This window comes from Galeopterus variegatus, unplaced genomic scaffold (assembly GCF_000696425.1).
Source record: "Galeopterus variegatus unplaced genomic scaffold, G_variegatus-3.0.2 Scaffold926, whole genome shotgun sequence".
NCBI classification, from domain to species: domain Eukaryota; kingdom Metazoa; phylum Chordata; class Mammalia; order Dermoptera; family Cynocephalidae; genus Galeopterus; species Galeopterus variegatus.
Window position 1 is genome coordinate 331,212 of NW_007727037.1, and position 14,925 is coordinate 346,136.

Below are 14,925 nucleotides of genomic sequence, written 5' to 3' on the forward strand. Positions count from 1 at the left end.
TGAGAGCAGGCCGCTGCCGCGCGTGCACCGGGCGCGGGGGGCGCCCCGGCAGCAGGGCCCCGGCGCCGGCACCCGCGACGTTTTCCAGAAGAGCCGTTTCGCTCCCCGCGGCACCCCCCACTTCCGGTTCATCATCGCCGGGCGGCAGGCCGGGAGGCGCTGCCGCGGGCGCCTCTTCCAGACCGCCTTCCCCGCGCCCTACGGGCCCAGCCCGGCCTCCCGCTACGTGCAGAAGCTGCCCATGATCGGCCGCACCGGCCGCCCAGCCCGTCGCTGGGCCCTCTCGGACTACTCGCTGTACCTGCCACTCTGAGGCGGCTCCCGCCCCCTGTGAAAATAAACCCCATGCCCGGAAGTGGCGTCTCCGTGCTCGTGGGTCGCGCCGGATGAGGCGGGGCTCAGGCGGTCGGCTTCCGGGGCACAGCTCCCGGGTACCTGGGCCGCCATGGCGCTGCCCTGGCCGCAGCGCGTAGAGCTCGCGCTGTTTGCTGCCGCGTTCCTGTGCGGGGCTGTGGCGGCTGCGGCGCTGACCCTGACCCAGGTGCGGCTGCGGGGCGGGGCCGTCCTTGGGGTCGGGACGGGTGGGCGTGGTGACTGGCCGGTCCTGCCATGGAGTGGCTCCTGCTGCTTTCCGTCCCAGCTGGCTGCCGCTCGGAACTGGGGGGCGGTGTGGGGCCTGGTAGGCGCCGGCCCATTGTGAAAATGCAGCGATCTTAATTGCGCTCCTTGGCTCCGCTTGGCCAGGTCATGTTTTAAGTCGCTCCCTTACCGGAGGAATGAGTCGTCAGAAGCGTGCTTAGAGCACCAGACAGCCGGGCCCGGTGAGGCTCCCGCTGCATAAACCTTAGCCTGGTTCTGAAACAAGTCGGTCGAGGCCTTGCCGTCATCCGTGAAAGCAGAAGCTATCTGTGCTAAGCTATGCCGATAAACAAAGCATAGAATAGTGGAGAGGATCAAGCTGCCATATGATTGCAACAGTGTGTTAAATGACAAAACAGCGATGTAGAAAACGCTTGTGTAAAAGCAGAAGCCAATAATTTACAGTAGAGTGTTTATCCCAGCCAAGCAATTTTATTAATAAACATGGCTTCACCTAATCCCTGTAAAGTAGGCACTAGTGTAAGACAACGGAAATGGTTACTTGTTGAAGGTTACCCAAGGTCTGGGTTTACTCCAGGATTTCTGCACAGAGGGGAGACCAGCACTTGTGAGGCTTCTCTGAAACTCATTGTATCCTATAACCACTGCCTAGTGCTTAATCCTTCTGGCCACTACAGGTTTGATTCCCCAGCGCGCCCTTTACGTTAATCTCCCTGTCCCAGTAGAAACTGACAATGCACAAATTACCTTCCTGGAGTGGCTCCGGCCTAGGTTATCAACACCACCTGCCATGAGACTGCATCCAGAGGCACTAACCTGAAATCTAGGACTCAGCAGTTTCTCTCCACAGGGCTCCTTCAGTGGCAGCTGTCCCTTGTATGGTGTGGCCACCCTGAATGGCTCCTCCCTGGCCTTAACTCGTCCCTCGGCCCCATCCCTCTGCTACTTTGTGGCTGGGGCTTCTGGCCTCCTGGCCCTCTACTGCCTCCTGCTTCTGCTCTTCTGGGTCTACAGCAGCTGCATCGAGGACTCTCACAGGTGACTGCCCAACTTTGAGGGCCGGGGGCCAATGTGGGATGAATTCCATCTCAACCACAAGGCTTGTTCTCTCCCCCTTAAGAGGTCTTACAGGGCTCCGCATTGCACTGGCCATCTCGGCTATAGCCATTTTCCTGGTCTTAGTGGCTGCCTGTATCCTTCGATTTGGCACCAGTTCTCTCTGCAACTCCATTGTCTCCTTGAACACTACAAATAGGTAATGGGAGAGGGGGAAACCTGGCTGGGGTCGAGTACCTTCCTTTGGCAGAGGGGTCCTATAACTTCCCTTTTTACCCCCGCCATTTACTCTCATCTGAGAGCACCTGGGTACAGGTGTGCTCAGGGTGTATCTCTTTCTCACAACTGACCTTTACCTCACAGCTGCTCTGAAGCCCAGAGAATTCCATGGACGCCCCCTGGAACTGCTCTGCTGTTTTACTCCAACCTACACAATGCTGAAGTGAGGCCCTAGATTACAGTGAACAGATAAGAATGGTTTGTTGGCGGGAAGGACTGGATCTGAGATGGCCCCACTCCTCACACTCCTGTTCCTGTCTCCCACAGACCTCTTCTTGGGTGAATCTGGTACTGTGGTGTGTCATCTTGGTGCTCCAGGTTGTGCAGTGGAAGTCCAAAGCCACCCCATACCGGCTTCTGGAGCGGGGTGACCCTGAATGGAGTTCTGAGACAGATGCTCTTGTTGGGCCACGCCTTTCCCATTCCTGAAGAGTAACCAGAGTGCTTCCTGCAGCCAAAGACTCTGTGCCCAAGTGCCTGCAATCCTCTTGCCTCCGTACGGCCCTGTTTATGCCGGGAGCCTGTTTTCCCTCCACGAGGGAAATGATGATAGGCTCCCCTCACCTCTCTTCCTGCTCTTTTTGTACCAAAATACTGTATTACTTTCTTCTTCTTGGTACTGTGTTCTTTTTCTTTTTCTTTTTTTTTTAAAAAGATGACCGGTAGGGCCGGCCCGGTGGCACACTGGAGAGTGCGCCGCTTGGGAGCGCAGCGGCGCTCCCGCCGAGGGTTCGGATCCCATGTGGAGACTGGTTCCCGCTCACTGGCTGAGCATGGTGCGGGCGCAACACCGAGGGTTGCGATCCCGTTACCGGTCAGTAAAAAAGACAAAAAAAGGAAAAAAAAAAAAAATTTCTAGGGCCGGCCCGTGGCTCACTCGGAAGAGTGCGGTGCTGATAACACCAAGGCCACGGGTTCAAAAGATGACCGGTAAGGGGATCTTAACCCTTGACTTGGTGTTGTCAGCACCACGCTCTCCCAGTGAGCTAACCGGCCATCCCTATATGGGATCCGAACCCGTGGCCTTGGTGTTATCAGCACCGCACTCTCCCGAGTGAGCCACGGGCCGGCCCTTGGTACTGTGTTCTTGATGTTAAATCAAGTAGATGGGAGGGAGGAGTGAACAGACATAGGTCAAAACTTAAAGGTACTGTCAGGCAGCTAGCCGTGGGATGACTGCGCCTTTATTTGCTGTTAATCAATCTTGGGCCACCTTGTGTGATCCTGGTTGTCACCCCATCCCTAAGGCTCAGTGATTATCTCCTTTTGGGAGGAGCGAGTGACCCAAAGTTGTTTCTTCACAAGTTCCGGTAGGCACCCACAGTGTTGTCAAAGAGTTGAGTGTTAGGGAAGTGTCCAGCTTTGTCCAAGAGGAAGTAGAAGCGCCGGCCTTTGATCTTCAGAGGCAACATGGCAGGGACTTCACCCCGGTGGGCCATGCAGGATACTTGGTTCAAGGGAACAGTAAAATGAGCCCCCAAGCCAAAGGGGGCATGAGTGGTGAGGGTCACATGCTGCCCTCCAGCCCGAAGCATCACTGAACGCACAGATCGGAGGGAGAAGAGAAGAGCAGCACCAAGTATCAGGGTTCCTGCAGGAAGAGCAAAGACGGGTGAGGGGGTTTCCCCGGAAGGCTAAGGACCAACTCTTTCAGTGCCCCTGAATGAAATTATTGCAATAACAGTAACATTTACTGAGTTCCTCTTATATCCCCAGAATCTTGTGCTAGTTATCCCCCCTAACAATCTTAATACATGTCCATCCCATTTTAAAGGGGAGTAAAAGGGTTCAGAGCTTAACTTGCTCAAGGTCGCAGAATGAAGGGCAGACCTCAGCCTAGGACTGTGCAAGGGTGTGGTGCTCGCGACTTAAGTGTTCGCCCGCCCGCCCCTCCTGCTCATCTGGGAGGACAGGGAGTCACTTTCTGCCTAAGTAGGAGGGTCGTGCACAGCCACCCCATGCCTTACCGATGGTGCCGCAGCCCACAGCCAACACGTAGCGCCAGAGCACCGAGCGCAGGTCGAAATGGCTACGGTCTGAGGCCTCCGCGTCCTGAGACTGCGCCGGCGCTCGGGACAAAGCTGCCACGGCCAGGGAGGACCAGAAGACGCCCTGGCCTGCACAGAACAGCCCGAGGACGGCGAAGAAGCGGCCTCGTTCATGCTCAAAGAGCAGCACGTCCCGTGACGGGGCCGCATCGTGCAGGAGCTGGGGTGTGGGAAAAGGCCGCACCGCAAGGTGCAGAGCCCGGGCCCACCGCCACCAACGAGCCGCCATGGCCCGCGCCTTCCGCTTCAGGGGCGGGACTTCCTGCCGCGAGGCCACCTCCCCTCCCACTCGCAGCTGATCAGCCCTGGGAGCCCCAGGCGGAACTCGCCTCCCGAGCAGCTTCAGTCCCAGCCTGCCCTCCCGCTCAGGGATGGGAGGAGACAGAAACAATCCAGTACACCTGACACAAAATACAATATCACTCTTTATCTTAAAAAGGAGGATCCTGGGGTTAAGGACACAAAGCACCTAAGTCCTTCGGGTAGTTTAGTGTCAGTTCTACAAAGTACGCTGTGGCTTCCTGGCACCAGTGAGGCTCAATCTTCTGAAAGTCTTCCAGAAGGCAGGTGAGAAGAGGGATCCAGCAGCCCTCCCTCCTTGGTCACAGTCACAGGGTGGCCTCGGGCCGGATAGGAGGAGACGACAAATGACAACCAGATAATATCCAAGGGCTATTTACAGGGAGCCTTCTTCTGGGCCATAACTATGGATCACTTCATGAACGCCACTTCTGGGATCTCGCCCTTGGCCTGGAGTAAAAGGAAAGGTCAGTAGAAGCAGGTTCCCCCCCTCCCCCGTCCCAGCTTACTTGACCCTCTTGAAAGCCCAGAGATCCCTTTTTGCCACTGTATTCCCAAACCTTACCTTGAGATGAATGAAGGCCTGGGCAGATCTGGTATAGTCCCAGTTGTTGTCCTGAAGGCACCTGGAGTGCAGGAAGAACGGGCAGATCCATGAAAACAAAATGCACTCACCCTGACCCCTAAATGCCACTTCAAAATGCACTCTGGAAACATTCGCTGAAGTCTGCCAGCAATTATATACACTCCTATACATTCTTGCACTATTTATACAAATGAGAAGTTAGCAAAAATCCAAATGTCTACCAACGGTCTATCAAACATAAAGAATATTAAATAGCTATTAAGAAGACCAAGACAGTTTTTATAAAGGTAGGGAAAGACGTTCATGAAATAAGTAAAGAGACTAAGCTGCAGAATGGTATATAAAAAGGGACTTCATTTTTAATTTAACACTTGTTATGAAGCAAAATTTTTATGGATAATCTTTTTTCTTTAAGCAACAAGTTTTGGCTTTTTTTTTGTCTGGCTGATACGGGAATCAACCCATGACCTTGGTGTTATAAGGATGCTCTCTAACCAACTGAACTAACTGGCCAGCCCTGTCTCAGCTTTTAAAACTTCACGAGCACTCATTATTCACCACCAGCCCTACCTCAGTTAACCCCTATTCCTACACACGCCCGGCACTCACTTCTGGGACCACTCAAGATTCATGCCAGACCGAGTAGAAAATGCTTGCAACATTTCCTGCTGCTCCGGGGAAAGGGTGGGCACTGGGCTGGAGGAAGGCGTGGGTGCAGGCATGGCAAAGGCGCGTTGGATCTCTTCAGAGCTGGCATTCCGCACGAATAGCTCGTCATTTACAATACAAAGCCTTGGGAACAAAGAGCACCTCAGACAGAAGGACAGACTGATAACCTCATCCTCCTAACTGGTCATTCCTATTTTCATTGACACCTGACACTCAAATTCTTTCAATACTCACGAGTTACCCCCCACCCCCAGCTGTTACCTTCTCCCATCGACTCCATGTTTGGGAGGGTTATCTACCAAACACACTAGAATTTTCCCCCAACCCATGGATAATTCTTAGCCCTTTTATCTTTATCTTCACAAAAAACTTAAGTAGATATCATTATACAAATTTTCATATAAGGTAACTTGCCCGTAGCTAGAAATGGTAGAGCCAGGATGAAAACCTAGACAGACTCCAGAGCCAACCTCTTAACCACTATGTGAGCTGCCTCCTCTGATTTCCCGTTGCCTTTCTGAAATTCTGACAATACCCCGAGGACTGACTACCCTCCAATTACACCACATTGCTGGCCATGGACTGAGATTCGTGCCTCCCGTGGTAAGCAAACACTTACCCTGAATTGCTGGCAGGAACAGCAATGAACGTCCGGGTGAATGCTCGCAAAGAATCCCGAGACTTTCCATCCACTGCAATGAGAACAGCAGCAATGACCCCTTAAAGTCACTCATGCTTTATTTTATGTTTAAAACGGCTTCTTGAATCATGGTCTTCTTTGATACAAAGAACCCTAAATGGGCCAGACAGGAATGATGACATACGTACAGAGAAGCAGAGGTGGGTGAAGAGTCAGAGATCAGGGCAGACAATAAGAGTAACAGCTACTAACCCACCAATGGAGTGCCTCTGTGCCAGGCCCCAGGTCAAGCACTTTATAAGTCATTTTATTTACTTCCTACTGCATCACTATGAGGTGGCTATTACTAACCCCATCTTACAAATAAAGAATCTGAGGTCCAGAGGTAATGTGACTTGCCCACAGACCCAAGACTGGAATGGAAACTCAGATCTACTTGACTCCAAAGTCTGTGTCCTCCTCATCTCCAGGTTTTTCCCACATCCCAAACAGGAGAGGTGTAGGGGCAGGCCAAACCATGATGGCTTGAGGGGCAGAATGGGAGGAGATCAGGGAAGAAAATGGAAAGAGAAGGTAGCTGAGAAGCTAAGAGTGCTGAGAAAGAGTCTAGCTAAGGGAGGGGCCATGCTACAAACTCAGGAATCAAGATTCTCACCTTCCTTGAAGACCCCATTGACAGAAAAACACAGCAATGTGCTCTGAAAGAGAAGCAGCATCACGTACAATGTAGGCTTCCCAGGAGAACCCAAGCCCCCCTTGCCTCTTATTTTTGTTTGTTTAATTGTATTTGTTGGTTTGGGTTTTTTTGGTGGCTGGCCAGTACGGGGTTCTGAACCTATGGCCTTGTTGTTAAAAGGTCATGCTCTAACTGAGCTAACCAGACAGCACCTCCCCCGCCTCTTAGATGCCGCCCCAACAACCCCCCAATTCTAGGCTTCTGTCAGGGCAGAAATAGGTGCTTACTGTCTGGGCGCTTATGTCTACCACAAACGAATTGATGTCATGCTGGGTTTTGGGCAACTCCCTGAGGAAGGCAACAACGTTGAGACGTGTGTGCTTCAGCAGCCGGAATCGCAAGGCTGTGGGCAGTAGAGAAAGCAAGGTTGGGGCTGCCATGCACTCCGGAGCCCTGTAACTAATTCTTTTGCATCCCCTTCTCCCATCCTGTTTTGCTCACATCACACACTTACTGGGGTCTTTAAGCTTCTTCACATTTCTGCTATCCTTGAAGTATTCAGCCAAGGTGCTTCTGGGGGGATGAGAGAAAAAGGAGGCAGTGGTCAGAGCAGAGTGGTAGCTAGCAGGTGCCAGCCTGTATCCACTGGCAAACCCTGCAGTCCTGGGGCAGGTTCTGGGATGGAATACTCACCGGGCAGGGTTCTGGGGGATGAAAGGAATACTCAGGGAGCAGCAGGCCCCATCATGGTAGGCATCCAGGAGCCCCTGTCGGTCTCCAGAGTCATAAATTGCATAGTATCTGTGGGGAAAACAAAAGGGCAAGTCTGAGCTCTGCAGTCTGGAGCCACAAAGGAACCCAGAAACTCCCCAGAGTGAACTGTGCTATGGCCAGCCTACTTCTCCCCAGCCTCAGGGGCCCTGGGATACTCACTGCTGCAGGAAGTGCAGGACCAGACTCTTCAGGTTTTCTGTTCCAAAATAGCTCCCCTGGAATCAAACAGATGTTAGGACCATGGAAACAGTACTCTCCCCACATACAAGTTTTTATTTATTTTATTTTTTATATATTTTTAAAAATCATTTTTATTTATACATATTTATGGGGTACACAGTTGACTATAGTATTTGTGTACAGTATATGATGATCAAATCAATATTATTAGCATGTTCATCATTACAAATCATAATTACTTTCTGCTCCCCCCACCACAAGTTTTAACTCTGTTCCCCCTTCTCACCTTGCAGGGTGGCAACATTGTGGGGGCTTCGACATCAAAGGCAATTGGCGGGGGCAACTCATGACCGTCCTGTTGAAAGGAAGTAGAAGTTGACAGTGTAAACCAGAGGGAAAAAAGCTGGATGTGTAAGTAGGTGGAAGAGCTAAGAATGAAGGGTCAGAAGTCAAGTGTAAAAGAGACATGAAAAGTGTGCATAGGAATCCTGACACAAGCAACTTTTTCTTTTTTTAAAAATAAACCAAACCCGAGGCCTTGGTGCCATCAGCACCGCACTCTCCCGACTGAGCCACAGGCCAGCCCACAAGCACCTTTTTCTGACAGGCAAATTTATGTTCATATAAAAACATTTTAGGGGGCCGGCCCGTGGCTCACTCGGGAGAGTGCGGTGCTGATGGCACCAAGGCCACGGGTTCAGATCCTATATAGGGATGGCCGGTTCGCTTACTGGCGGAGCGGGGTGCTGACAACACCAAGCCAAGTAAGAGCCCCTCACCGGTCATCTTTAAAAAATAACAACAAAAACCAAAAAACATGTTAGGCCAGAACTTGAAAGTACTGGCTGAGCGTGGTGCTGACAACACCAAGCCAAGTAAGAGCCCCTCACCGGTCATCTTTAAAAAATAACAACAAAAACCAAAAAACATGTTAGGCCAGAACTTGAAAGTACTGGCTGAGCGTGGTGCTGACAACACCAAGCCAAGTAAGAGCCCCTCACCGGTCATCTTTAAAAAATAACAACAAAAACCAAAAAACATGTTAGGCCAGAACTTGAAAGTACTGGCTGAGCGTGGTGCTGACAACACCAAGCCAAGTAAGAGCCCCTCACCGGTCATCTTTAAAAAATAACAACAAAAACCAAAAAACATGTTAGGCCAGAACTTGAAAGTACTGGCTGAGCGTGGTGCTGACAACACCAAGCCAAGTAAGAGCCCCTCACCGGTCATCTTTAAAAAATAACAACAAAAACCAAAAAACATGTTAGGCCAGAACTTGAAAGTACTGGCTGAGCGTGGTGCTGACAACACCAAGCCAAGTAAGAGCCCCTCACCGGTCATCTTTAAAAAATAACAACAAAAACCAAAAAACATGTTAGGCCAGAACTTGAAAGTGGGAGATGCTATGCTTGTTAGAAGAGAATAAAAAAAGTTATGGACTTACCAGGCGTAATAACTTGGGAAATCGTTCGCGAATGGCGCTGTCAAGAATGGGAAAGAAGTGAGTGATGTTTCAGAGCCACCATGCCTCCTGGGCTGCTCTAGGAGCAAATACACCAACACCCAAGGGGCAGCCCATCCCATCCTGCTCATCCCCCCACTCCTCCCCAGCCTGTGCTCAGGGAAAAATGGCCCCTACTCCCTACCTAACCAGGGGCACCCACACATGGACTGCCTTGAAGGCTGTCTCTTTTCTGTCTGCCTGACCCCAAGTGCCACAAGAGGCAGCACCATCAGCCCAGGCTTTAAGCCCAGGACCTCCTTCCCCTCCCTGCCCCCCTTACCTTCCACCTACTCACCTGCACAGCCCCGGGAGAAGGGAATGGGGTGGGAGCCCAGGGGCTCCACTGCCTCACCAGGTATCCATCTGTTCTGCCAGGTCTGGCCTTGGCCAAGACCAGCACACATCACAGAGATGGCACAGGATGTTGGGGCAGGGAGATGAGCAAGGTGGGGCTCAAGAAGAGGAGAGGCAAAGGGAGAAGAGAGGAAAGGAAAAAGAGAAGAAAAGAGAAAAAGGCAGGATGGGGCAGGGGCAAGGGACAGATGACGGAGACATACGAGAGCAGAAAGGAAAAGCAAAGAGGAAGCAAAGAAAAAGGGAAAGAACTACAAGGCAAAGGGGCATTTAGGGGAAAAAAAGGGAAAAAGACCCCCGACACAGCCCTTTCCTTCAGCTCCCTTTTCCCTGTGGTCCAAGGTAGAAATGGGAAACAAATCCTTGCTGCAGCGAGTAGGCAATTGCTGTTAGCCAGGTCTCTGTCTGCTACCTGGGTCCCATCTGAGCTGGGCGTGGGAAACAAAGCAGCCACGGGGCCAGGAGACCTCCCTCAGAAGTGGTGAGGATTCAGGCCCCTGCAAAGTTGGGGGGGTGAGGGTCTGTGCCCCACCTCTGTTGGCCCCCAAGATCTCGCCTGATGGCCCCTCTGCGACTGTGCCTGTCTTAGGTTGTTCCTTCCCTGAGGAATCTTACCCGTCTCTGGCTAACCAGCCATCCTCCGGGGCCAAGCAGGGTGATGTGAGGTGTGCAAATGAGAGAGGAGCAGTGCCTTCAAGAGGGTTAATTCTCTGTCTCCTTGGTAGCCTATGCCGCCGTGGCCTCCACACCCAGCACCTGCCTTGGGATCCCCTCGCCTGCTGGCGGGGCCCCGGCACTGGTCACATGTCTTGGGGAACCCAGGTTTCTTCTCCAGAGAAGACCCAGCTCACAGCACTAGGCAAGACAGACAGATTGCATGGCTCCAGTCCCCAGGACGCCTCAACCTCAGCATGGGCAAGAAAGCCCAGGCAATAGCCTTAGGCAAGTGGATCATGACAAAGGGGTCCCTCTTGCACAAAATGGCAAGAGGGACCATCACAGCACAAAGGAAGGGCCATCTCAGCAGAAGTCCCAGGTAGAGAGAGCTTTTTCAACTCAAGGACATCAGGCTCTTAGCACAAGGCAACCCCACATATGGGGCATGTACAAGATATCCCCTAGTCAGAGTTGAAAAGGAGAGATGCCCTTCCTGGAACAAAAGGATAGGGAGATTCTAGAAAAGGCTGTGTTCAGGAAGGAAGGAGAAAGGCCATAGAACCAGTAAAGAGTCAGGTGAGGAGAGGAGATCTCAGTGCAAAGCTAGGAGACAAGGACAGACAAAAGGGAAAAGCACATGATCCTCCCAAAGGACGGGTGGTTCCAGCTCAGGGTTGCACATCTCCTGCAGACGGGCACTGGTCAGGGTGCATTAGCTCAGCCTCCCAGGGGGTGAAGGTCCCCAGGAGGGGAGAGAGAGGCTACAACTTACCTGATGTAGGTGGACTGGTCTCGGAAGGTATCACACAGAGGGTTTCTGTCAAGCCACAGCTCTTCTAGCTTCAGCCCTTTTACCTTATCCAACTCCCGCTCAGACTTCAACTGCAAATCATGAGGGAGAAAAGGGAGGAAAGACACCCTAGTGAAGAGAGCCAGCTGGAGCACTACACTTCCAATCCCTGCCCTCCTCTCTAAGTTCCCTCTCTTGCCTCTTCCCATCACCAGGTAAGCCATCTCCACCCTCTGCCCACCCCATCAAAAACACAGCCAGGCTGTCAATTCTCACTTCATTTCCAGAAAGGTTTAGCATCTTTAGGTTGGGCGCCTTCTGCACAATGCTTGACATGTCATCCAGCCTGTACAGCTTGTTATTGCTCAAGTTTAAGGACAACAACTATGGGAGAGAAGAGTTTAGAGGAAGCATCACCAGTGAGTGGATCAGAGACAAATCTGCCCTCAACCCCGTCCTATCTGTCCCACCTTGCCTCCTCATGCCTAACGCTGGGCCAAAGGCCTCACCTCAGGGATGTTCTCTTCAATGATCCGCAGGGTAGCTGCCATACAGCTTCTACGATTCAGGATAACATCAATGTTTTGGGCCACCAAATCTTCAGTAGATAGGAAGGAAAGGAAAATCTGAGAAACCATTCTCAAACATTCTCTCCCTGACAGATCCTCCTCTGTTTCCACCTGTCTGAGGATAACCGCTATCAACCATACCTGGGTCTGAACGGAGACCCTTGAGGTCAAGTGCTTGCTGGGAGCCATCATATCGTTTGCTCATAATCAGCTACAGAGGAAGAGAAAGAGTTCAGAGGTCACTGGTGGTGTGTACTGGGGAGTGAGAAGTATAAGACTGGGTTGCAAACATGTGTTACTTGAGCCTGCCTCACCTTTAGCTGCTCTACTTGTTCTGGCTTCAACTCACTCTGTACAGTATGGGGTGGAGCAGAGGAGTTGATGATGATGGATATCTGGAGGGAAGACACAGAAGGCAGAATAAACTCCAGTGATGCCTAAGACCCAGTCCCTGCCCTGTGCACCAATCCCCACCTCCAGCCAAGCCAGGCCCTCTACACACACACCCTTCGGTTGTCCCGATCCAAAATCTTATAGTTGACAGCCTTCAATGCAGAGGCAGTACTGGCATCCTCAACAAAAAACTGGGCCCGTGTGTTCTCATAGTGAAACTGCAAGAAGAGGAAACAAGAGCATAAGACTTGGAGCCCAGAGCCCCTTGCCCAGCTGGCTCCTCCATCCTCCCTGGTGCCCAGCCAGCCAGCCACTCAGGCCTTGTCTTACCTCAATGGGGGTGAAAGGGACACTGCACTTGCTCTGAATCATGCTCAGAAGCCATGACTTGTCATACTTCCTGCCATAAGGAATCTAGAAATGAGAGAAAAAGAAAAGAAGCACACCGTATGTAACTAAGGCTAAACAGCAGACCCAATCTAGTGCTTCTTTTGTACCTTCTGCCAAGCTTTAAAAAATTTTCCAAAGAAAAGACCACTCACAGGTTTTCCACTTGAGACACACATGGATTTCTTAACCTTTCTGTTTCCTTATACTTACTATCCTCAAAAGAATCAATTTTTTTCATTCTAAAAATTCTAAGACATTATTTATACCTTGCCTTCCCCTTAGAGAACTCCAGGGACTCTAAGCCCCACACTCGGCCTGAGCCGAATGGAGACACCCAGTAGTTATTCTACTTTCCGACCATAGTTATCACATTTCCCTTCAGCTTCATCCTGCCTATCCCCATCTACTCCTTCTCTGGATCTGCTCTTAAGTGTTCTAAGACATTGACTGTTAGGAGAAAGGATGGAAAACTGATTGTGAAGTAAACAGCCAAGAAGACTGATTTTTGCAGAATAAAAAGTAAACACCTTCACTCGGAGCCCAGCCCATTAGCTGGAGTACCATTACATTCCCAAGGTACTCACTGTAATCTTGAACCAGTTCTTTGAGGTGCCATCCTGGCTGGTGCCAGCCCCTCCTTTTTCTGGAGGCAGTCTGTCTCTCCGCACAGTGATATGTATGCGATCTCGGTCATGCCAACCATCGCCCCGACGGTTAGGTCTGGTGGCATAGGGGTTGCTGTGGGGAGGGAAAGAATAAAATGTCTGTAAATGCTAGAGAAGTCTTCTCAAAGACCTTCCTGCACTGTTAGTGTAACCACAACTAAGATTGTTCAACCATTAGGCTGGTCCTGGCATTTCTCACTCTTCTAGGTGGGAAGAGAAATGACATGGACAGCAAGGGAGCTATATAATCTAGTGGATCACTAAATTCAAATCAGACCAAGTGGTCACTTACTATCGTACTCGGGGACCATCCTGGGCATCAGTCATTGCCACATCGCCATCATCTTCATCAAGGCGGCAAGACCGAATACCAGCACCTCCTCTTCCAGACCGACGGTTCCCCTCACCATACTTCCACCGGAAAGGACCCCGGCCTTTCTTTCTTCTTTGAGGGAAACTAACGCGGTCATCATGCTCTGGAGTTGGAAACCGAAACACAAATTAGAAAATATATCACTGGCCTAGCTACCTCAGTGTAGCAATCACAGTTTTTAGCACCCTGTACTACTGGAAGAGATACACACTAATTACACAGGCCACCTCCACACGACCTCCTCTGCCTGTTCACAGGAAATAACCCTCTCTGTGGGATGGCAGCATCAAGGAAAGGTTAGTGGGAAACTATAGGGCTTCTAAAAAATGAAGTAGAAACTGGACCTACAGAAAAGAGAAGCAGAATGTAGAAGTGTGAGCAACCCCGAAGTGTAACTGGCCACAATCAGACCCCCTGAAAGCCAGCTGTAATCTGCCACTCAGTACTTCTTCTGTCTATACAATACAAATGCCAGTTACAAATATGACCAATTTAAGGCCCTCCTTAAAAAAAAAAAAATCTCCTTGTTCTCAAACTGCCACTCAGTTCTGTGAGGAGCTCTTCATTTCCTTGGCCAGAAATGCCCTTTAACTCAGAAGACAACTTCTAGACTCAGGCTCTAGTGGCAGCTGCACACTAGGGTGCTTAATCAAGGATCCTGGAATGCTCTCCAGTAATATGACCTTCTGACTCTTGCTGGTAGGAAAGCCTTCTCAAAAAAAGGCTCATGACTTCCAAAAAAGATCTGCCTAGTGCCTAATACTCTGCAAACAATGAACATCAACAAATGACCTTAGAAAAAAAGAACACGAGTAGAAGGTAAGGTAATATCCACTGAGAGTGCCAGCCACTATGCTCCAGGCCTTGATAGAAATGATCTAATTTTAACACACACGCGCACGCACGCACAGAAACTTAGGAGACAGGTACTACTCCTACCCACATGAAGGGAGTGGAAAATGAGGCCTGAGAGTTTAACTCACTGAAGCTTGACGTAGCCAACTCAGGATTCAAACGCCAGCTGTCCTGCACTTCTAACCACCACAATGAACTAACACCCAAAGTAGTATTCGAACTAAAACGTCCAGTTGGTGTGTGTCTTAAATATTAAGCCAAAGCCGCAGGCGAAGGTGGGGGCGGGGGGGCAAGACCGACTGGACGCGGTAAAAAACAGGGCACCAGGGAAGCCCACGAGCAGGGCCCTGACACATGAAAGGAAGAGTCAGGCCGCCAAGCTGAACTGACAGGCATCAACCTCCCACAAAGTTCAAAGCAATCCCGTCGCCCCACCCCCGAGCTACTCGCGCCCAGACGCAGGTCCTCCCGAGTCAACAACTCGGGCGCCCACCTCGAGTCCAGTCGGTCCCCCCAGGCTGCCTCGCCCCCGGCCCGGCCCGAGCCGCCGCTGCTCCCCGCAGGCGC

General features: G+C 51.2%; 4 protein-coding genes across 4 annotated transcripts in view; 2 read left to right on the forward strand and 2 right to left on the reverse strand.

Annotated features, from left to right (window-relative positions):
- The window catches only part of TAF6L (TAF6-like RNA polymerase II, p300/CBP-associated factor (PCAF)-associated factor, 65kDa), an 11,334-nt gene extending 10,979 nt beyond the window's left edge, over positions 1–355 (forward strand). The window contains exon 12 of the mRNA XM_008573501.1: positions 10–355. Coding sequence (XP_008571723.1) covers positions 10–313 — 304 coding nt within the window. The 3' untranslated portion in view covers positions 314–355. The remainder of the gene's footprint in view (positions 1–9) is intronic.
- Positions 356–364: 9 nt separating this feature from the next.
- Positions 365–2,544, forward strand: TMEM179B (transmembrane protein 179B). The gene is made up of 5 exons (XM_008573502.1): positions 365–541; positions 1,451–1,638; positions 1,721–1,855; positions 2,020–2,098; positions 2,203–2,544. Exons 1-5 carry the CDS (start codon positions 446–448, stop codon positions 2,362–2,364), a joined length of 660 nt encoding a protein of 219 aa, XP_008571724.1. The 5' UTR covers positions 365–445; the 3' UTR covers positions 2,365–2,544.
- Positions 2,545–3,076: 532 nt separating this feature from the next.
- Positions 3,077–4,291, reverse strand: TMEM223 (transmembrane protein 223). The gene is made up of 2 exons (XM_008573503.1): positions 3,903–4,291; positions 3,077–3,526 (listed from the first exon to the last, which is right to left on the reverse strand). Exons 1-2 carry the CDS (start codon positions 4,210–4,212, stop codon positions 3,234–3,236), a joined length of 603 nt encoding a protein of 200 aa, XP_008571725.1. The 5' UTR covers positions 4,213–4,291; the 3' UTR covers positions 3,077–3,233.
- Positions 4,292–4,395: 104 nt separating this feature from the next.
- On the reverse strand, positions 4,396–13,609 carry NXF1 (nuclear RNA export factor 1). The gene is made up of 20 exons (XM_008573504.1): positions 13,423–13,609; positions 13,050–13,203; positions 12,406–12,489; positions 12,189–12,293; positions 11,997–12,077; positions 11,824–11,893; positions 11,623–11,711; positions 11,390–11,497; positions 11,096–11,205; positions 9,253–9,289; positions 8,095–8,163; positions 7,788–7,843; positions 7,548–7,655; positions 7,369–7,427; positions 7,142–7,257; positions 6,834–6,876; positions 6,158–6,230; positions 5,479–5,661; positions 4,849–4,909; positions 4,396–4,733 (listed from the first exon to the last, which is right to left on the reverse strand). The coding sequence occupies exons 1-20, from the start codon at positions 13,455–13,457 to the stop codon at positions 4,695–4,697; spliced, it is 1,680 nt and encodes a 559-aa protein (XP_008571726.1). The 5' UTR covers positions 13,458–13,609; the 3' UTR covers positions 4,396–4,694.
- Positions 13,610–14,925: the final 1,316 nt, after the last annotated feature.